We start from the raw sequence: 22,651 nt of genomic DNA, 5'->3' as shown, positions 1-22,651 counted from the left end.
AACGTAGCCTACAGGGACGCCGCCATGTTGCATATATGTTGCTTGTCACTAACTATCAGCGATAACCGGTGTTTGTTCCCGGTTTTCGAGCGGCCGACCAACGAACAACAAACCGAGCAGTTAATGAACATACGGGAACAAGCCGCCCGAACTCGGCCAACGACCATGCATTAGGGAATAAATTCGTTACGCGTACTCAGCGTGAAACGCGCCATTGATCTCCATTATAAACGCAGGCTTTTGTGCCCTTTTCCAATACTCGACTTGGGCTCTGTCTCAGGCTTCGTTCCCAAAACCAATCCCCGATTGTGGGCCTGAAGCGTTTAAATTAAACTTGATTACTGTAATTTCTGGCTCTCTTGCATCTTATTTGATGTTTTGTGGCACTATTAAACTAATTACTGCGCTTACAGCTTCAACGTCAGCTAGTTAAAAATCAGTTGAAGCCTGAGACGGAGCCGCAGTTGAGTATTGGAAAACGGCATAAACGCGGGTGAGTACGAAGAAAACACGCCCTCTTTTGTTGCGCTGGGAGCGGTTTGCACGGCCACTGCGCGGTAGCTCGCAGTTGTGGTTAACGCCCAACGTCATCGTGCCACTGCCCTTCAGAACACTGATAACGCGGCATCCCTGTCGAGCTGAAGAGCCCAGGCCTGAGATATGAACTGGCCAATTTGAAGCTCTCCAAAAAATTCGAAGTTCAGAGATACTGAAACTTTTCTTGAGGAGTCAGGTTGGCGTGGTGGTTCTTTCCTCGCCTTCCACCTTTGTGGTCCAGGGTTTGGTCCACATATTGGGTTTCCAGTCCCTAACAGATCCCATCAATCTCAAATTTAAAATGGAAAAGTCGTGTTAATTCAAAGTATTATATGATGCACAAGTCTCAAATATCTTCGAAATATATCAATTTAAAAATTATAGTTAATATTCTTGTAAAACTTACCGACGTACTTATAAAACATTCACTCTTATACACAGATCTAGATTTAGATGAGCAATCACAGTAAGTAAATGTTCAAGAGTTGTACTTTGCCCCGAGAGCTATATTTTGAGCTATAATCAAACAGGATTGTTGCTTGAGCATAAGAACAAAAAATATTTTTAAAAGCACCAGTTTCCAGGGTTTTAATTTAAAGATACTGTGCTGTTCCACTTCCTATTTCATTTCTTGGCGTAACAGAAACATTGTATTTTCAAGATATATATTTTTTTGCGTTGGGGAGATGTTAATTATATATAACAGGTTTTGCCCTTACCCAACGTATATTAATAAGCACCGTATGCTCAGTGCTTGTCCGAGAGCTTGCGAAAAAACCTCACAAGCTTACTCGGGTGGGACTCGAACCCACGACCTCCTGCTTACATCTTGAAAATAGTTCGCGGTACCCGCTGCTTCATTTGACTCGGACAGGCCAGCCGACCCCGGCAAGCTCGGTGGTCGAGTGGTTAAGACATCTGCACTAGTAAGCAGGAGGTCGTGGGTTCGAGTCCCACCCGAGTAAGCTTGTGAGGTTTTTTCGCAAGCTCTCGGACAAGCACTGAGCATACGGTGCTTATTAATATACGTCGGGTAAGGGCAAAACCTGTTATATATAAGAAACACTGTAACCAGAGTAAGCTTCTCATCCGCCGAGAACGACTCTCGTGAAAGGGGTGAAAAATGATTGGTGAGGTCAAACGTCAGCAGGTACTCAGACGCACGGCAAGGGAACTCCGGGCTGGCTTCCACGACAGACTGAAACGGTTTCGAATTACGTCTTCTAGCTCAGTCAGTCTGTCAACGGCATCTGGGACTTAATTAATAAGCATGAGAAAAGAATGTCATCCGGACTCGGACAGGTCTTGATACATCCGTAAACTGTATATAAGTAACAGAGAGGTTTTTTCTTCAGAAGGAGCAAAATGCCGTTCTTTGATATGTCAATACTGAAGGGTATTGATAAACACCTTTTAAAATTAAAGTTCTACTAAACTGTACGTACGGTATAATCAGCATTAATAAGTCACTAAACGAAACTGTCTATCTGTCCCACCAACTCTGAAAATGTACTCAGCAGCCACTTCAAATTAATACTTTGCAAGGCACCGTGAGATGGGCACCAACACAGAGCTGCCCTCACTCCGTAGGCCTACTACCTCTGGCTCCTACTGACTCGTGTACTCCCCGAGCTTGTAAACGTAGTTCACGATTGGTTCCGTTTGGGAAACGCACGAGGTGCAAAGTAAACGATCTACTCCGATTTCCCTGCTGGTTAGCTTGGAAGGATGCGACAATTTGGGATGCGAATGACTCTAAAGCTGGGTCTGGAATAGGAGGATTACAACCGCTTCCTGATATTGCCATTTTGTTATAGGATTTTATCAAACCAAACCTTTGAGTTTTAATTTCATGTGTTTCTAATGTTTGTACACTGGAACAGTTTCGGTGCTTTTTCTATTCTAATGCCAATTTCAACGGGCAGAAGTTTCGTTGTCAGAACTGCTTGATCACAACGACTTTGTCACAACATCAAATGTCGATGCTCACTTTTTTGTTTGTGTGCAGGCACACTACCATGTCAATAAATAAACCTTCGAATGCACAAATGCTTAAAATGATTCTAAGATATGCATTTTGTACTAAAATTCAATAAGTGAGCCTCAATCGCGGTCGTAGTGCCCTTTGCTGTGGTAATATCACGAAAAAAATAAAAGAAAAAAAAGGAAAATACCGGATCACAAAGCCACAAAATGTCCACCTTTTCCCCTTTTGGATCACCTGGAGATAAGCATGAGCCCCTAATTACAGATGACTGTTATAGGTGAAAAAAGAAGTATTTTAACATGCTTTTCTCTAGTTTATTTTCAGAGGTAAAAGTCGATAAAGCATGATAACAATGAGAGACAATACATGACTTTTGTACTGGTTTTTTGAGAGATATCTTTTTTAATGCTTTGGATGGCGCTGTGAAGCATAACAAGGCCGAGTGATAATCGTTCGCAGTTTTTAGGCACACATCGACTTTGTTCGCGCCAGCAATAATGCGCACGTGCAGAATCCTTATTCGTCGAGCAATTTCAGAGTTTAAAAACAATGGGATACCTCATTAAGAAATTAGAGGTCACATCGATTGTAGAACAGGTGTACCACCAAGATCGAAGGGGGAACTCCTCAAGAGTTGAGAGTATATCTTGTATGTTCTTCCACGGACAGTTGACAGTTTTAAAAGGTTATGTATAGATCATCTTTACAGAACATTAATTCTAAAACCTGCATGTTATCTAGGATTTTTCTGTCGCTTTGCCTAGGAATTGTGCACAGGTTGTCGTGCACAACGCCACATTTCCATTAAAAGGAAGACAATTTTCTGTAATAAAAAGGAAAAATGTAGAAGTGAAGAAAGCTTTCTTTGGTCATGTTATTTACAATATCAAGTCAGTAGATGCATTTCAATTTTTCAGTGAAGGGGCAGTTTAACCGACAATTCATTTATTGTCCTGCAAAGATATTTTGTGCATTGGAATTGTAGATAAGTCCTTAAATGAATTCACAACTTTTTCAGTATTAAAAGGCGAAAGGAAAATTGCCAAGCTTGCAAAATACTAGCCGTATTCGCGTTACCCTTTCATTAAAAATTTCGCCACAGATTCACACAGTCCGTAGGATATTTTGTTGATTACATTGTTAGAGCAAAGAATTGCAGATTTTTCTATTTCCTCGGGGATGGGAGGTTTCTTTTATAATGGTTACATGCCTTGGCAGCTGTTGCCTGTGAATCCTGGCGCAGAACCGTCTGGACGCTCGCCCGTCGTTCCGTTGCAGGTGACCGTCCATACAATGACAAATCAGTGCACAATCTGCTCCATACAGACCATCATCACACCCTGTCACGCAAAGAAAATGTCAATTCTTCAAATTCCACGGCTCGACATCGCTTATATAATAACATCCAGATAAAAAAATGGCACCACAAATCATGAAAAATCACTTGAATACATACGATCATTGCAAAGATCAAGGCCTACACGGCCTCGAAAGAGGATTTTGTATATCAGAAAAGCACATTATGTTATACCACGTGCATTGAACATTTAGTCCTAACCATCAATTCTTCTATAAAAACTTCTGGTTAACTTGACATTGCGCTTAAAATGAACAAACCTTCACGATGTATTAGGCCTAAACTTCAACTCAAATGAAAATCACGCGTATGCATGCGTATACCGAGTGTGTTTTTTTTTAAATACACACAATTCTTCCGATATAGTCCTTCACCTGACTGTTCCTGTTCTGTCATTGATGAGAATTAATTTTTTAAATGCATTACAATTCTGTGTACCTACCTCTGTACTTTCTGAGAAATATCAGCAAAACCTGCCATGCAACGTAGAGATGGACCTTCATGGTTCCTGTGGTTAATTAATGGTCTTTTTTCTAGTCTAAGCGAACGCTCTTAAGAATTGTTTTCATTCGTTGTGTATAAGGAAGTAAATTCGTAAAAGGACACGAAAGCTGGAACTGGTTCAGTCAAGATGAATAAACAGTAGAAAAGAAGACAACATTTCTGTAATTTTTGTACCAAGTTCGTTGTTTTTTAATCTGACAAGGAAATTTCTCATCAGTTTAAAACAACGGTCTTTTCGATTAGCACCATCTTGCAGGCGCTGTGTTCACACAACAAAGAGGAACAAGAAAGTCTAACGCAGGGTTGTGTATATCTTGTTTCATGGGAAAAACTTTGTCATTTCCAGGGAGAGTCCGTTGGGGTGTGTGGATGACCCAAAGAACAGACAGCAGTATTACAGGCGGGAAAATTAACTACGCTTAAGCTCATTTTAGACACATTTTCAACACAATATATTCAAACAAAAATTACGTTTCATCAACTTTTATTTTGCCGGTTCTAAATAACTGCACAAGAAAACAGTAGAACTGTGCCTAGAACTTTGCAAGTAAGTTAGAAATGAGTCTTACGATCAATTAATGGGTTAACTAAGGAAAGACGAACTTGCTAGATTTGTGTGTTTCGTTTAATAAAAGCATATGACATGTCACCATTTGTACAGACTCTGTGAAAATACGATTAATATGGCGGTCTGACTCGAGACTGCAGCTTATCTTTTTTGACATAATACGCTGCAATGTACTCGTCCTCCGACTCAACATTACATTGTAGTCCTATGATATAAGCTTTCATTGTTTAATTTCCATTCACGCTGGATGGTCACTCATAATCGTGACCTGTGTAATGCATAAACATGTGCAGCTTTGGGACGACACCAGTGAAGAAATATAGTGGATCTCGGCATACAAAGTCCATACGTTCAACTTTCTCCACTGTTTCAGTATACGGTCTTCCGATTAAAATAACAAGGAAATGAAGCAATCTAGTCTATTTTGGGAACACACCTATACATGTATGTTCGTTATTATTTGCTTGTTTAATCAGCGTGGTAAACCGTCGGAGAAGACGATCCTTATATGCTACTAATCTAGGACAGCGCACCACCTGAAGATGCGAACCCTTCACGTAACTGTGATTTTAACTAAACGGACTGTATTCCAAAGTTTCCTTAGGAATCTTAAACCTTTCATTTAAAAACGAGTTATAACCCCCCAACCATCTTATTTTCTGGTCAATGTCAAAAACACTTGAATGTGCCAACAAAAAACACCTTTGTTTAAATTACCGTCTATACAACAGAATACATTCTCAGTTATACATTAATAATGATCATAAATGTACACGTCTGGGTATGCTTATAGCTTTCAAAGATGTTATTAACTAGTCTGAACCATACAAACACTGGCTTCAGGAGTCCACCTTAAACCCTAAACACAAGTATCAAGCCCAACTCACGTCATCCGAAGTTCTAGTTCACAGATTTAGGGATTTCAACCAGGTCCACCAACAGGCGCTATAGAGTGCCAGTGACCCACCCCCATCCAGCCCCCCCCCCCTAATATGAGCGATTTAGTTTCCGGGAAGTGACACCAGGTATGCTTCCTCAACTTACTTTTACTTATTGTACAGCGTCGTATGCAGAGCCTCAAAGTGGCAGCTTGAAGAATTGCGTCAGAATCGCGTCAACGCAGCTTTTGAAATATTGTCGTATCGCATGGTATAAGAGCTGAGGCAACACAAGTAAAATTACTAAGCAACATACACGGGATCGCTGAACCGGCTATTGTGTAGAGCTGTCAGATCGAGGCTCTGCATAACTATGGCGGCAGCGTGCAAAAGCGAATAGAGGGTGCATTCCACCAAATGGTTGTATTTCTTTGCGCGAGCTCATTAATATTTAGTGATTTTACAATAAGACATACCATAATCAGGGGCATCATAGAAATATTTCTATAAATCCCGAATTTAGGACTGATAGTTTCAAGTTCTGGGTATTTCTTTCACAAAAGCCCCTAATTGTGGACCTATTTTGGATAGAGGCGGGCGGCTACATTCAGAAATGAGAGCTTAGTTTTACCGCTTTTCGGGGCTAATCTTCGTTCAAAGGGGAGTAAAAAAATGTTCGTGGCCAACCCCCATGAAATTGAAACGAAAAGTGATCTTCTGGCCATAATCTTGAATTTCCAGTAAAAAAAAAACGGAGGCCAACCTCTTCACGAGAATCAACACACGGCGCTATTTTCTATGGGCGCGTATTTGGTGTAGTACAACCTGTAAAGGTAAAACATGATTATGTAGGCTACAGCACTAGTTATCGCATTGCATTGTGGGTGAAAAGTGGGGTAGATTCAAAGATGGCGATCGTCAGTCATGTATGCCTTCGCACGACCGTAGAAAGAACAAACTTACGGACTCGTGGAAGCTTGAAAAAAATGCAGCCCTGGTGTTCGTCGTGTGCTTGAAACCATACGTACACACAATGGCACACGACGGTTAACACGGACGATTTTGGAAATGTAAGCATTCTCAAATTTCAGGATCATTTTAACAATTTCGATGCACATGATGTTCTGTCAATAGAAAGCGTATGTGTTGTGACTGTTGTCGGCAACCTTTCATCCACAATGCACTATCGTAAACATTGCGTTACGTTCGTGTATGCAGCTCTGGTTAGATGGGCTGCAAAGCGCCCCCAAGAGTTATTGAATGGAGCCTATTTTGTTTGGTGACATTTAATGCTCAGATACAGTACGACATGCCTGTAGTCCTCTTTTTTGTGTTTCTATCGATTCAATTTAGGCCATGGCCCTAAGAAATGATTTTGCTTTCATAGTAGGCACCGTCTTTACCGATTGGGCCTACAGTTTGTCGCTGTTTCGGTGCTTTAGTTTGGTTACCCCGAGGTGGTGTTGCATGGAGAGTGGATGGCACACGCGTGGATATGGATAACTTGATGGACGATGCCCTGGTAGATGTTTCACGGCTAGGTGGTGCTGAGGGGGTCTTCATGAGAACTATGAAAACAAAACATGTTAACAGATAAGCCAAAAGGTGGTCAAGATCGTATAGCGGCGAAGGTGCAAGATGGATAACTCTGCGCCATTTGAGCAAGTGATACGCCTGCGCAGTTTACGGTGATGCTTCGGCGCAGGCTCACCAGGTGCACGTGCCTGCTGCGGCGCCTGCTGCTGTGCATTAATGTGCATTGCGCAGGCGTATCGCTTGCTCAAATGGCGCCCATGCGATTACAACGTTTTACGTGTATTCACGGTGAAGTTCGCCATCTTGCGCCGCTACGCGGCGCTGTACGATCTTGGTCAAGGTGCACAGTGTATGTGTGATAGGGTCTGCCAACCTGCAGTATGGTACCCTACCTTCATCGTGGACGTTTTCGTACATTGCTTCTGCAGCATCACCTTTATCAGGCAACGGTTGACTTGTTAGTCTGTTTGTGTTCCGTTTTCGTGTTCTGCGGCTACAAAAATGGACAGAGGACAGAGCTGAAATATGCATTCCCTATTTCCAAAGGCCATGGCTTACAACCCACACTTCTGTCCAATATCACTGAGAAAAAATTGTGAGGTTACCGCCTATGTTTGATGAAAGCCAGAAGGGACCCAAGTGCCGCGGTAAGTAGGACGCCAACAGTGAGTCCAACGGCTGCAGGTACGACAAAATTTGCTCTACTGGCAGACGATTCGGAGTTTCGCTGGTCAACTTTGGGAGTGAAATAGGTGAAAACTAAACTTAATGCTCCTGAGGATGACGAGTCGATGAAATAATGCAACTGCTGACTCTGAAAGTAGAACTGAGAGTTCAGTGCGTAAGTGTTGTTTGATAGTTAAAGAGATTTACAGGACCAACTGGCTGCTATTTTCAATCAGAAAGGAAAACAGCGGGTGTCGAAATACGTTTATGTGAATCATGATGGAATTTCACATCACGAAATTTCACATAATGTCTGTTCGAAGGCTCAGGAGGAAAAATAAGTAATTTTTCTCTGGCTACAAATACTGAAGAGGACTGGGGCCAATTTGATGTCTCATTAGCAATAAAAAGAAATAAAGTCCGAAAAATGGAGAAACTAGTGCAGTTACGCTGGTTTTGTCCTACGGTACCGGTACCTTCAGAAATCTCAATGTAGGCAACCGCCCAGGGTCCAGGGCCAATACGTGTGAACGCCCGCAGCCTAAATTGGTATGACACCCCCGGTGTCAGACCCTCAACTACAAGAGACTCGGCCGTGGTGTTGTCTGTTTCGACTAGGGATCCTTTTGCGTCTCGGAGTGCGTACGTGTAGCCCGTGATGTGGCCGCTTCTCTTGCCGCAGGGAAGTGGACGCCAAGACACGCGAGCGATTTGAAAAGACGAAGACATGCAGATTACTCTAGGTCCAGCTAATGGAACTGCGACAAAAATAATAAATAAATGCATCAATGCAGGTGCTCAAATCATAGCAAATACTGGTGTTATTTTGTGGTTTGAATTAAACGTTTGTGATAAAATTAAATTGGAAACCTACCTCCCTCATCGGTTATAATGTCTTTGCTTTTAGTTGTTTGGTTTCCCGTATTATATTTTGAAGTCACGTACACTCTATACGTCGAGTGTGCACGTAGAGAGCGTATAACGATACCCTTCTCAAGAGTGATTCCTGCGTCCTCAAACACGGGCTTGATCTGAGGTTGGCACTTCTCCAGGTCAAGAAGCTGATAACTAACATGATAGGCTGTGTTTTTGCCACACCATTTGTCGTTATCCCCGTCAGATGACCAAGACACCCTTATCTCGTTGGCCGTCGATTCCAGAGTGAGGTCTTGTACTTTATCTGAGGGTGAATATATTTTTGAAAATTAATGCTGAGTTGGCATCTTAGTGCCTTGCCTTCAACAACATGCAGCAGTCAACTGAAGTTGATTCGAGTGTGCCTCTGCAATATAGATCCATTAGGAGTAATTTTCCTTTTGAGGAAGGTCAAACCATAAAATGATAGCATTCAGCCTAATTCACACTACTCTGAGCGTGCTCGTTGCTTTGGAAAATGATTCCTAGCTATCGAATAGTTTTTGTGTATTTAGCAAAAAATACAATAATTTACCTGGAAATGCGTGTGACGAGGAAGAACATGGCTCTGTAAAACACAAATACAGAGGAAGAGAAAGTTGAACAGTTGACAAGTTCATGGATAATAACAAAAGTACAATGGACAAAAAGGGAATACAAAAACAAGACGGTAATAAATGAGATAATGAAACATGCAGTAATGAAAGCATTTTCTTCATTGTTTTTTCTAAATAAAAACGTAAAGGTGATGTTTTCGACTAGTTACGAAAATCCACAATGGCGATCACCTTGGCAGTTGATGCCTGTGAATCCTGGTGCGCAGTCTCCGGAACATTCGCCTGTTGTTTTATTACATGGAGCCCCGTCATCGCACCGACAAATTTGAGCGCAGTTCGCCCCGTAGAAACCATCACCGCATGCTACAAAGTCAACAGAGAATACTAGATTTCGATCAGTGATCCTTTTGATGAACAGAATTGCTTTTTATAGGAAAACGTGAGTGTGACAAGTTTGCCTTTTACGTTTGCCTTTTATACATGAGTGAGTGGTGCTTTATGCTAAACGAAATCGTTGGGAGTGCACCAGATTCGGTACTTAAGAGCTTATACCCTGACACCCAAAAGCTCATCAATAACGATACTATAAAGACCACGTCACACCTGATTCACACTTCGAGGAACCTTACACTGAGACTTAGTGAGGTGAAAATGACGAAAATGAGTTCCAATGAAGAACGAAGTAAATTTCAAAGAAAACGTTTTCTTCCTAGAAGTAATAAACTTTTTTCATCATAAGAGTTTTAGTCTTCAAGTTTATTCGAAGGTAAACCCGGTAAAATTGTGAAAATTAGATACAAAGTTAGGTAAAAATGTTTTTTCATAATTACCCCTTGTTGTAAAATTTACATTTTCTACTTCCTTAATTCTTTTCCGGGGATCTTTCGTACAGAAAAGCTATTAAATATCACCATTTGATAGATTCTTGACAATTTATCCACACAAGAGGTCTTTACGGAAATGGCAATACAATCTCTCACATGGGTCACCACCGATTTGCGTCGTCTGCTAGAATAATTTTTCATGCCAACGACCATATGTCACTATTTTTAATGCGCGAATCCATAAACTTAGTGCACGCGCAGTCTATGGGGACCAAACCTTTGTGAGATCATGTTAGTGTACATGCTGCTTGGCTTTGCGTTTTAGAGTGCGCAAATATGCAGTTGCCCGCTGCGAAGGATTCATAAAATCAATTGACTATACATTCAATGCAGTCGATTCCCTGGTACCCCGCAGCACATGAGCAGCCATAAGGATCCGGTAAACAAAACAGCATCCCTGCACACGTGGGCCCGCCTCCTAGCTCCGGGGTGTCACAGAGAAAGCTTCCGTTTTGCCCAAATCGGTTTGGTCCTAGCACTGAAAAGGAGCAAATGGGAATAGCTGCAAAATCAAAATTGTGAAATACAACAATCTGTTCGCACCTTTACTTTTTTTTCTTTAAAACTGAGTTACTCAGGAGTACATTCCCCTCATTTTTGCTAGGAAGGTTAGGGGTAATTATCATGTAGGCCTACGGGCGTGGTTAACTGCAAGCCTTACTCGATCAGGTCAGTGGACACTTAGAAACTTAAGTGCGAAGGTAAATGTCGGGCTTTACTATCCCATTATAAAAACATCCTCCAACCAACCAATTCCCCGCCAAAAAAATTCTATATATAGACTTGTTGGTTATAACAGAGCTACCATGCAAACGACAAAAAGGCAATTTTGTTGTGTCTTATACTTAAAAGTTCTGCCCCAAACTTCCTGGATAAAAAAACGCACGAAAAAAGGCTAAGATGTGCTCATTTTATTGTAATTACCCTAAACCTACCCAGGAAAAAAATTCTGCCCCAGCCCCATCGTTTCTTTGTTTAAAAAAGGGACTCCTCACATATTTCGCAGAAACGGCCCCCAAATCCTGGCGGGCAAATACAACCACCAGTCATATCGTCGCAAACACCGCCGTTGAAGCAGGCCGGACAGTCACTGTCACATGAAGGTGCGTTCCATTTGTTTTTCACACATGCTGTGAGGAAAAACAAACAGTTGAAATATCCCCAAACGATGCACAAAATAACGAAAAACGTCGGCAATAAGTTTTCAGTTGTCTCGGATTGCTAAACAGTATAATGTTGTTTACCCCTAACAATTAATCGCATGAGAGCCTGGTTGCCAAGCATACGTTCCCCGGCAAAATGGACCTCGTAGACACCACTGTCAAACAGACTGGCATTCATGATTTCTAAGTGTAATCTGTCATTTGAACGGTACCATACTCCACTGCCGTCCTTTCTCCAGCGGGTGATCGTGCGGCTTGGGTCTGTTGCCATGACACTCACATTTACACTTTCACCAAAGTTAATCGTCTGGCTCATAAGGGTAGGGAGGAAGTCAGCTGAAAAAAAAAAATGAATGTAGTTTTTTTTATCTGTGTTCCTTGATCACAAAATAATTATTATGAAATACACATTGTGATTTATGAGACTCGAAACCGGGATTGCTCTTGTGACTGTCATTCACTTCGTGTAAAATTTCGTTTTATATGGTTGATATTAAGGCTGAATTCGCGGAGATTCGTGCAAAATAATTCACCAGATCTGCTCATGATGACAGTTCCTATGCTGTTGTTGGCAAGGCCTTGAGTTGACGAGGTTTCACAGGCGAAAGAGCCTATCCTTGTCCTACCACCGGTTGCTGGCAAACGAAGAATTGAGACCTCATCTCCTCCGGGTAGTGCAGGGATTTCAAAGGAGTGGTTAGCAGGTAGCGGTAACCGACCCCATGTCCGTCCGTAATAACTGTATGATGATGACCCTGTATATGTGAACGTTGTCCGACGGAAGGATAACGATGCGTTACTGCCATGTAGGTAAGTAGCAATGTAGGTGTCTTCATTGTTGATGTCTATGCGGGGCTTGGTGATGCACGTGAAATCATCAAAGGCCGAAGTCCCTGAAGATCCAAAAATGGAGGGAAATGTCCTTTTTGCATTGCAATTTGGACATGAAAATGTAACACCTTAACAGGCCTAATATGGGCGATTCACAATAGCGCACCTTCAAGAGTTGCAACGCGTTGGTAAATCACAACACGCGAAATCTGTCGACCCTTTCCAAACGCGCATTGGGTCAACAGATTTTGCGCACTGTGAGTGACCAATGTGTTGCAAACTGTAGGAGGCGCGCTACTGTGAAACGCCCGTATTGCCTCAGGCAGCCCAACTGCACACGGAAGCACAGAGGCACCCAATCAAACTGCAAGCTAATGAGGCACCGTTAATTAAGTGGTACAGAGCCTGAAAGTAAAAGGTCACGCAGCAAGCTTCCGGAACCCTCGCCCGGTCCACCTATGGGGATTTTATATTGGGCATCCTGTCACGTTCGATAATTCCAGGAAGAATGATTTCTAACTGAAACCACCTCAGGAAACACTTATGTCGGAACTTCCCTTTGTCTTCCTCAAGTTATAATTAGGACACGTCACGTGAACATGGGTAAAAAACGAATTTCATTAACGACCTTTCACTTCCGGCAGTATCGTTCCTAGGTCTCTCTTGTTCATGCACGTTTGTTTTCATTCCTCATGCTTAACTTGAAAACATCGTTGCAAAGATTTACCTACCTGCAGCCGATGGGTTCTAGATTCAGTCGAGTTGACCTGACGCAGTTCTTGTCAGCAAAGGTTAGACATTAGAATCTTTCGTAAAAGCAGGTCATTGCTTTAAGTTTATTTCGTTATAAATTACAAAATCTTTAAGATATTTTGCTCTATTTTTGTTTGGGCTTTTACCGAAAGACTACCTGTCACAGAGTGATATTAAATCGGAATTACTTTTAAATTAATAATACCGTATAATTTTGGCCCTGATTGTTGAAAAGATAAACGTGGTATTTAATGGTGAAACAAGATTTTATTTTCCTGAGCCGCCACACCCAAACATTCCTGAAGTCAGTCATCCTTACCAGAATGATGGGCTGAGTGCCAGTTGAGTTGTTATTGGTAGATTTAGCCACTCATGCATTAATTTGAATAATTAATATTTATGAAGGGTATTGTACACAAAACATTTTGAGTTCTTTGGAATAAGGCGTGGCAGTGCTGGATGACTTTTAGTCGTGAGTCGAGTTAGTCTGGAGATGAGTAACTTCTACTTATGGAAGTAGAATAAACTACATGTACATTTAGACTGTTCTGAGAAACGGAAAGCCAGGAAACAACCAGTTCCTGGTTTTTACGTTGAGAGGAAGGAGTCGGTTGACCGGTGGTGACAGAAGGGTTGGACCGCGGCGGCGGGACGCAGAATCTTTCCGAGTCAGCCACAGGCCACAGAAGCCGACTACACCGCAAGAAACAGAAGCAACATGGTGGCGGGACATTGAGGCGCTCATCATCACATTTAAATTGTAATCAATAACAATGTTAATGTAAGAAATAATCCTCATTTTGTGTTCTTTTATAAATAAATGTAAATATTGTACAGGCAAAACAAATTTCCAGCAACAGGTGTGTATATATTCGTGTCTCAGTTACCAAAGGTCTGTCCCTAAGGGTAGGACAACTCTAGGGGTGTGACACTACCATAAAGTATATTTCCGTAACTGTTCATGTGCACACGAGACCACCACATTTGACTGCTCTTCGTGTATTTTAGATTTTTGGAAGTGATAGGTCAATGTTTTTGCAGGATATTTCTCTTTGAAGTCAAGTAAATTTTCAGTTTACATAAATTGACATGCTATAGCCTTTTGTAAAAAGTATAGTTTAAAAAAAAAAAACTATATTACAAATTCTAAAAGTTTTGCGCGTTATTTTTGCTATTCAAACATTCCAGAAGCCTGCCATACAGGGTCAAATTTCAGGCTCTATTAAGTGCTGAAGTGTGACGTTATTATTAATTAAGAAGTGTAGTGTAAACAATGGAGAAGGCGCACGCGTTGATTCACGCCCTGATTCTGAGGAGAATTGTATGCATAAAGTATTCATTTCGTTTCAAAAAAACAAAAAAGTAATGGAAGTTGGCTACCAGAAATTACACTCCACAGTGATAAGCCCAAGAGATCCTGGTTTTTTTTATCCACAGCCGGTTGGAGGGGACAGAATCCCCTACCCCCATCCAAAGTGGTCAGAATGCAAGTGACAGTGACTTATTCAGGGCTAAGAGGAACAAAACTGATTTTCCCTCAAAAGACAGATGTTATTAGAAGCAGAATTACCCCCCCACACACACACACACACATTCACACACAAAGGGACTCTTTCCGTTTTGGATCAAAGGCTTTGATCCTCAAGGTGAAGGCTAAGGCCCAAGCATTGACCCTAAAGCCCTAGGCTAAAGTCAATACTTAACCCTAGCTCAAGGCTAATATTGCAACCACTGTAATACAACTTTGCCCCAAAATAAACGCAACACAAAAGTGACATTTTCTCCCCAAAGAATTACGAGGGAAATTGTTGTTTTAGTATATGGAGTTGAAACGTAACATGTTTCCTCTTCAAAACTCAAGACTTCATTTAAATCCGATGATGCATTGAGGAGATGATTATAAAAGACAACTACTTTTATAAGACATGCAGCAATCACAACAGCTAGTGTTTACTCCAATAAGTAACACATAGGCCTACGACCATTGAAAACGGCATACAGAATGGGGACACTGCACTGAGCTGAGTAGATGTCTGTGCTATGTAACTGAAAATATCTCTACATCATGGCATCAAATGAAATTTTCGTTAGAGAAACAAAATACTGCTAGCTTTAAATTGATACCTATTCCGATTTACAATACTTTGGGAGAAAAGGATTTTACATTTGGGTTGCATGTTTGGGGGACATGTTGATAAAACTATTATTTATTACGGAGATCGAATTGACAACTCTATGGTGACAAGTAAAATTAATTTTGCATGTGATATGCTCAAGATCGGACCATGGTGAAAAGACACTTATAATTTTACCTACATTGCACTAGCAAAAATATCCTTTTCTGGGCCAGTATACTCAGATGGCGATCGGCAATCTCCGACACAGATCAGCTGATGTTCTATATACATTGTATTCCATACAATGTATGCAACTTGTGAATTGTCTCCTTGACGTTTTGGCCACAAGCACAGTTATAATATACACCTGTAAAATGACTATGGCTTTGTCTTAAGGAATATCAAACGGTCATTCTGTAAAATACAAGTGAACAAATTTCACGTGTTTCCCTTCTCTGTGGAAAAACATGACTATACTACAGAGTTTGCAGACAGCTCAAAGTTGACTTTAGGGGTACAATGTATGTTTGCACAAAAGCAAAATTTCTACCTAACTTAACTCGAAAATTAAAAAATCGGAGGGACTTGAAGAGCAAAGCTCTAAAATTACTAGGCATTGATCTATTTAGGCTATTGCCAAAGCCAAAGCTTTTGCTCTCAAGCCTTAAGGCTAAGGTCAAGGCCCTGAAATCAAGCCTAAAGCCAAGGCTCAACATCAAGGTACTACATCACTGGTTCTTTCAATCCTTTACAACTGGCTACGTGTCTCGCTTTCTATTTTTCACAGATCTGTGAAAAATAGAAAGCAAGACACGTAGCCATTTGTATGGAACATCACTATCTTGCTTGGTCTAACGTCGGAATCGTTTCCCCTGTCTAGACAGAACAAACCCGTGTACAAATTCATAAGTAGTCTTTAAAATGCAAATAAAAGATTTTGATTTTCATCACATCTTTCCTCTCACTGCCAAAAACACAGGACATTAGAAAAAACTGCCACTAGTCACCAACCTGTAACTTGTCCAACGACCATAAGACACAATAGGCACACGAAGCTAGCTGCCATGATCTTTGCATGTATTGTATTAGTAGGGATGGTCCTTTTTCCTTGTTTTATTCGCGATGTTTCCATTTGCATACCACAAGGACCTAGAAAAGATTTCCATAAGAAGGAAGTAAATTGTTTTTAATTTAACTATTTCTGATTTAATTCTTCACTTCCTTTAAAAGCATCGTAAGATATCTACGTTAATATCATAGTATGTGGATTATCTTTAATAACTGAATCCAAATATTTCCTTGTGCTTTTAAAACAATAAAACGAACATGGAGAATGTTATGACAATGGACATATCTTAATTCATTAATAACCACTCCGCCATTTATGACTTGACAATGAGAAGTACTTGTTCGGAATACCCATTAGCGTAAACTTCGGCGAAAACAAGTTTTATTGCATTTAGACAGCTCATAGCCCCCTAATTTCAAGGCTCTGCATATTGTTAAGCAAAGCGTATGCTTATAACACAAAAATTTGCTGAACAGTGAGGGTATTTCAAGTTCCCGGCAAACTTTCCACGGTTGCGGTGCTTAGAACAAAATGGGCAAACGGTTGTTTTGATTTAATTCTCTCTCGTGTTCTTTGGCTGAGATCATGCATATATTATGCAGTAATGGAAAATCCATTATCTCCCCCTCCCCCCTCTCTCTTCCTGTCTCTGACAGAGGTGGCAGCGAGAATTTTTGCAAGTCTAAGCCAAGTCACAAGTCATTTGATCCAGTCACAAGTCAACTCACAAGTCATTTAATAACTCGTCGAGTCAAGTCAAATCAAGTATTTGAGTCTTTAAGCAATAAGTCTTTATCCATGTACAATTCAAATAGCGCAATGTGTGATTTAAAGCCACAGCCAAATGGTTTAGATGTGGCCTTGAGCAGGCAAGACCAAAGTAGAGCTAAGTTTTACGCTGATTATTTTAAGAACGCAAGTGATGGTCAAATTTTAAAACTTAGTGGGTTTGACTGAGTAGTTCCCTGACTTGTGTTGGAACAAGTCATAATGTGCAAGTCCAAGTCAAGTCACAAGTCTTTTTTGCAAGTTCAAGTTATAAGTCACAAGTCAGAAACTAGCAGTTACAAGTCAAGCCACCAGCCACAAAAATAGGAACTCGAGTCCAATTCAAGTGACTTGAGTTTACAACTATGCTCTCTGACCAGGAAATACAATGATGTTGATGTATGTGTATTATGTATCTAAGTTGGACTTAATTATGCCAATGGAGATATTATGTGAGGTTAAAATGCCCAGTAATGACTCCAACCTCTGATCCCCCGTCCCAGTGACTCGAACGAAGACCCTCACTGGAACCATGCGCCCAACTCGCCCAAACTAAAAGAAGGCACCCGATCCGAATTCAGTACTGCTTTTAACAAGCGACGCTTTTGCAGATAATATTCCCCGTTCAGAACTGTTCTTAATTTGATTCCAAGAGGGTGTTTTTTCCTACTTTTCTTTAAATTTTTCCCCCTATTTCAAGGATGGATTTGCGCCGGGGGGATGTAAATTAATTTTGGAGTTTTTACCCTGCCGACATACAGTTTAACATTGTATACTCAGTGTATGCCCCCGAAGGCTTGTGAAAAAAACCACAAGCGTACTCGGGTGGGTTCGAGTCCAACCCGAGTACGCTTTGTGAAAAAGGTAAATGTTCAAAGTTTATTACTTGTACCCCCAAATTTGTTGCCCTGAAATTTATTTAAGGACAAAACTCACTTCAGCGTGTTCTTGATCGGGCAATACCATAATATATTTTTGCCTCGTTCCAGACATAGGCTATTTTTAATAAGCCTCATTTGTTTGTGGGTAGTCGAAGGCGTGGGTCTATGGTTGGGGTGGGGTCTTTAGCCCCCCTTAAAAATTTTGTCTGCCCCCCGCAAAAAGGCTGGAAAATATTCGAGCAGGAGGTCTGTATTTTCAAAACATTAAAATAATCCATGATCAAGCAGCGAAAAATAGAAAGCGACGTCACGTGCGAATGGTGTGGGTTCTAGAACCGTGCCTGGCTTGACAGACCGTCGGCCGAGAAAGGACAGAAATTTGAAGTTCCCGGAGCAATGAGCCCCACCCACTTTGAACGCCGCCCTCTCTTGTTTTGTCATACTTTTGTGGGTTTGTGGATAATATCTTGTCTAGAGCTAGGTCTAGGTCTTCGCTCCCTTGGAAATGCGTGGAGACGCGCAGACAATAGACCTAGCCGTAGCTGTGGAAGTCCGTTTCGGACATGGCCTAGTTTACAACGTTTTTTCAGCGCGCGCCGAAGCGCCTAGCCTTTCGTCAAGGCCTTCGTGGCTGTGTGTGTGTAACTGCAAATAAGCTACTGGACCGGAGACCACACGCACGAGCGGCTGCGCCACTTGCTTGCCTGATCTCCGGCTCCTAGTCTGTCCAGTCGTTTTGCAGTACACAGCCACCCAGGCCTTGACGAAAGGCTACGAAGCGCCGGGACCTTGGTTCATTTTCTCCAGATCTGACAGTACAGGTCTCGTATGATTGAGTGAGCTGATTTTTGCTACAACAACTAGCAAAAGAGCGTTCTGTGCAGCGGTTCTACCCGATCCCTCAAAATTTAGTCGGACGTTGTAGTACAGGTAGGCCAAGTCATGAACGTGAAAAAATCTGCATCATCTCCTGTTCACATGCATGGATAGTACTGTACACTATTTTTACATGAACATCTAGGCCTAGGCTTACTTCGACTCGAGTCGAAGATAAGCTGTGTGACTTCGGAGTATAATTAAAAGGTGTAGGCCAACATGTACGTCTACATTAGTAGTACATGGTGTCGTAACGCTATGGGTTTTGAAATCGAATTTTTGGGGTGGAAAGGTTCACAGGTGTAAGAGAAATGAAATTTTCCCGTGTCAGCAAACCGTGATTAATCTATACCTCTTAAAAAACAGGATAGGCCCTAACAAAGTTTCAGAGCATGAGGCAGAGTATTTTTGAAAAAAGAAGATTTTTGCTCACCAATTTCTCGCTTCCACCCATTTGACTGTCACTCCATTCGTGCCGTTCAGTTACTGTGCAAGCGTCGAGCCCACCAGTGACCGTGCTTGGTCCGCATCTTGGTTCAACCATTTTTGGTGGCAGGGGGATTTACATGTACATGTAAGTCTCACAATCTGTCACCACTAGACAGGGCAGCACATGTCGCGAGTCTCACCCGATGTGTGTTTCCAGGTCACAGCAGCACTAGCAGCCAGGACGATCCCACGATGAAAACAACGCAAGATGTCATCCTCTGCCACTGAAAATGGTCGAGCAAGATGCAGAGCAAGCGTGGTCATTGGTGGGTTCGACGCATGTACAGTCTGATAGACACGAATGGCATGAACGGAGCAACAGTTATTGGGGAACGGAGCAACAGTCATTGGGTGGAAGCGAGAAATTGGTGAACAAAATCTCTTGGAGACGACGTCACGGCACGCCACACTGGCAGACCAGTTACCAAAAGCATGCCGTGTTGGCACATGCACCCCGACGACTGATTCCTGAGTGCTGCAATGTCCAATGTACAGTTTTGATGTGATCACAGTTACCGGACATAGGCCTACAGAATTCAGTTTGAAGAATAATTTACTGATACAGAAAAGGCACACCTGCCATGTTGATTCAACTTATATCGAGGATGGACTAGACGTGTTTAGACTGATGAATGGTTCCATGTGTGGCCATGGTGACTGTAACATTTGCATTATTTGTTATTTTGTTTTAATGTGCACCAAGTTAAACTGCATTCTGAGTCATTTAAAAGTAGAGACATGACAGGTACCTGTGGTATAGGTACCTATAACCCAACCATTGATTATGGGAACCCGATTCCATTTTATGGATTTTATTATTCAAAGAAGTCTGTGTAAAATGTTCTCACATTTCAGGAGAAAAAAAGTGCCTTTTTCCTTTGGATTACTTCCCAATAAATTGTTAGAAAAAGTGTTGAATAAAGCATTTTTGAGGCCATTAAATGGCCGCCATTTACTGACAATTATTTCCCAATGTCTAGATTGCAGATGGTGGGGTTCACTTTATTTTGGCTAGAGAGAGTCTATGTACTCACTACTCCCGACAGCTAACTTGGGGTTGACGTATCATGTTTTGTTGCCTTTGAGTGAGTTAAGTTTTCCAATAGGTTTTTAGGGGAAGCTTGCGATTTTTTTCCCTGCACTGATTAATCCAATTTTACCACTTGCCAATCCTAGACGTATTGCGTGTGGTACGGAGACTTGAAGAAGTGCTGTTTGTCTTCTGTTTTGATTGTAGAATTGCTTTCTGTATCCATAGAATTTCGTGAAAAGTGCCACTCTTGGTGGTGCAAACATTTTAGATTAGGAAGGGTGGTTGCTAAGTTAGGTATTTTATATCTAAAACAAACTTGCTCACAATTATTCGCTGGGTCCAAATGACCTTTTGTGTCTCTGTCTCCCTGAGTATTAGGGCTTTGCAGAATACCTGGATTATAGAATTTCGATCGATTATCAAATATGTATTCGAATATTATTTTCTGAATTTGAATATTCGAATGCAAAATTCATGATAAGGTAGAGAAACTTTTCTTTTGTTTGTAATGAGAAAAATTGCACCATGAAGGCTTGTTTTAAGCAGATCCAAATGAAAAGCGTCAGAAATTGTACAATTCAAAAAGTAAATTATTCATTAGACAATTTAAAAGGAATAGAAATTTTCAACAGGGCAAGAAGTATTCCTATTGTTCATCTCTTAAATCTTGCTAAATCGTGGCTGAAGATACTCCTAGATGTGAGCAGCTATAATATTAATTGTAATGTACAATTGTGTGCGTTATTGCAACTGATTTTGTTTATGTTTTGTTCATCAACAATCCGCCGGTCGGTACGACCGAATATTCGGATATCCAATTGCATTGAAGGTCGAATATTCGAATAGTGAATTATTTGAATCGACTTACACTGTAGCCCTACTGAGTATTTCTTCTCGTAACCTCACTGACTTTTAATTACCATGCCATGTTAATTCTTTCAAATTCAGTCACATGGCCTATTCCATATTCATATTCCACATTACATACATGTAGCTTAAACATTGGCTGAATCAACAAAAAAAGAACCAGTTACATTGTAAGTACATGTTCCTAGTGCTACTCAGCAGACAACTCGCATAACATTTGATAAAGTACATACTGGGGAAAATGAGTGGGCCTGCAGCTTTGCAGTAAAATGGGTGGAGACATGCGGAAAGATACTTTACTTCCAGGGTTTTGTTATGATTTTAATAATCATCACAGGCACGTGCTTATTGCAGGAATCAAGTACCCGGTTCCCGTACCACCCATAAATGAACACCCCTACGTGCATGTCTCTTGCCTGTTGTATGCCGGTGATCAGTATTTCACAGAGCTGGTTGACACGACTTGGTTTTGCGCTTTATGTTGCATAGATTTTTACAGGCATGTGTACATGTATGTGCCATATGGCATGCTTTACTCAAATATTTGAACCGAAAAATGGCGAATCGAATATTCGGTCAGTTATTGAATAATCCACTTATTCAAAGCCGCCGTAGAATTATGGTATCCCCTCATAAAAGAAGGTCTATTTGCAGGATTTTTGCTTGTACAGTTTGAACCAATCTGTCACGTTAAGGTATGACTTGAATCCGATTTTTTTTTTCAGCCAGTGTTGGCGTTTCAAACCATCTGGTTTCAATTCGAAACCAAATATTTGAAAAAAAAAAATGATGGGAGTTTCTGCTGCAAGAGAAAAAGATGCTGTTGCTCATCCAGTCTTAATATCATTCAAAGAATAACCTTCCCATCGATGAAAAGTATGTTACCGGTATATGGTTAGAAACTAATGGTGGTTGTGTGGGTCATATCAGGTACTAACCACAATACATATACGTAACACAGGGCTGTATGACGTCAGTAAGGTAAGGCCTCCTTGGTTTTGAATCCTTCAAAAAAATTTGATCATGGGCTTCTGGTTTTTAAAAAGTTCTGAAACAAGCTGATTGAGGAATAGTTACATGTATTTCACCTGCACAGTTAACATATGTTTCAGAAATATTTTGTGAACCACTTAAGAAGGAGCAGGTTTCCAGACTTTTTTTCACTGAGAAAAGAATTTCTTCTCTTACATGTACATTGTCAAAAACTGAAGGCAACCTGCACTGTGTGTCACACAATACGTCAGTCTCTGTCAAAGAATTATTCCCCTCATGTATTTCGTTTCCAATGTTTTTCCCCGGTTGTGTTCACGAGCACAAACGGTCACAAGTTTTACCCAATGATCATGGGTTTCTGTGCAGCATTGCTCTGCATGTTCAGGGCTGACTGGATTTTTGGTCAGACTTTGTTCAGAGCT

General features: G+C 41.2%; 2 protein-coding genes across 5 annotated transcripts in view; one reads left to right on the top strand and one right to left on the bottom strand.

Annotated features, from left to right (window-relative positions):
- Positions 1 to 4,852: 4,852 nt before the first annotated feature.
- On the bottom strand, positions 4,853 to 19,500 carry LOC110984366 (uncharacterized). The gene is made up of 13 exons (XM_022244506.2): positions 19,281 to 19,500; positions 16,265 to 16,402; positions 12,086 to 12,445; positions 11,634 to 11,888; positions 11,385 to 11,519; positions 10,712 to 10,867; positions 9,737 to 9,868; positions 9,484 to 9,516; positions 8,908 to 9,213; positions 8,510 to 8,791; positions 7,973 to 8,102; positions 7,760 to 7,860; positions 4,853 to 7,399 (listed from the first exon to the last, which is right to left on the bottom strand). The coding sequence occupies exons 2-13, from the start codon at positions 16,389 to 16,391 to the stop codon at positions 7,194 to 7,196; spliced, it is 2,223 nt and encodes a 740-aa protein (XP_022100198.2). The 5' UTR covers positions 16,392 to 16,402; positions 19,281 to 19,500; the 3' UTR covers positions 4,853 to 7,193.
- LOC110984365 (choline transporter-like protein 1) overlaps positions 18,684 to 22,651 on the top strand; it is a 23,783-nt gene continuing 19,815 nt past the window's right edge. For 2 of the 4 annotated variants that reach the window (XM_087144002.1, XM_022244503.2), the window contains exon 1: positions 18,684 to 18,901. The gene's annotated coding sequence lies outside the window, so the exon portion shown is untranslated. The remainder of the gene's footprint in view (positions 18,902 to 22,651) is intronic. The other 2 variants (XM_087144004.1, XM_087144003.1) reach the window with 2 other exon arrangements.

This window comes from Acanthaster planci, linkage group LG12, assembly GCF_054643075.1.
Source record: "Acanthaster planci isolate LZ-2023a linkage group LG12, COTS_SCS, whole genome shotgun sequence".
Taxonomy (NCBI): Eukaryota; Metazoa; Echinodermata; class Asteroidea; order Valvatida; family Acanthasteridae; genus Acanthaster; species Acanthaster planci.
Note: the sequence above shows the minus strand (reverse complement) of the source record. Positions and strands in the feature narration are given on the sequence as shown.

Excerpts from the sequence above, each read along its gene's own strand:
- LOC110984366 (XM_022244506.2), bottom strand. The coding sequence starts at position 16,391 with ATGCAAATGGAAACATCGCGAATAAAACAAGGAAAAAGGACCATCCCT. Across the intron at positions 10,868-11,384 it reads GGGCCGTTTCTGCGAAATAT|TGCTAGGACCAAACCGATTT; the intron begins GTGAGGAGTCCC and ends GCTCCTTTTCAG. Across the intron at positions 9,869-10,711 it reads GGGAATCGACTGCATTGAAT|CATGCGGTGATGGTTTCTAC; the intron begins GTATAGTCAATT and ends TTGACTTTGTAG.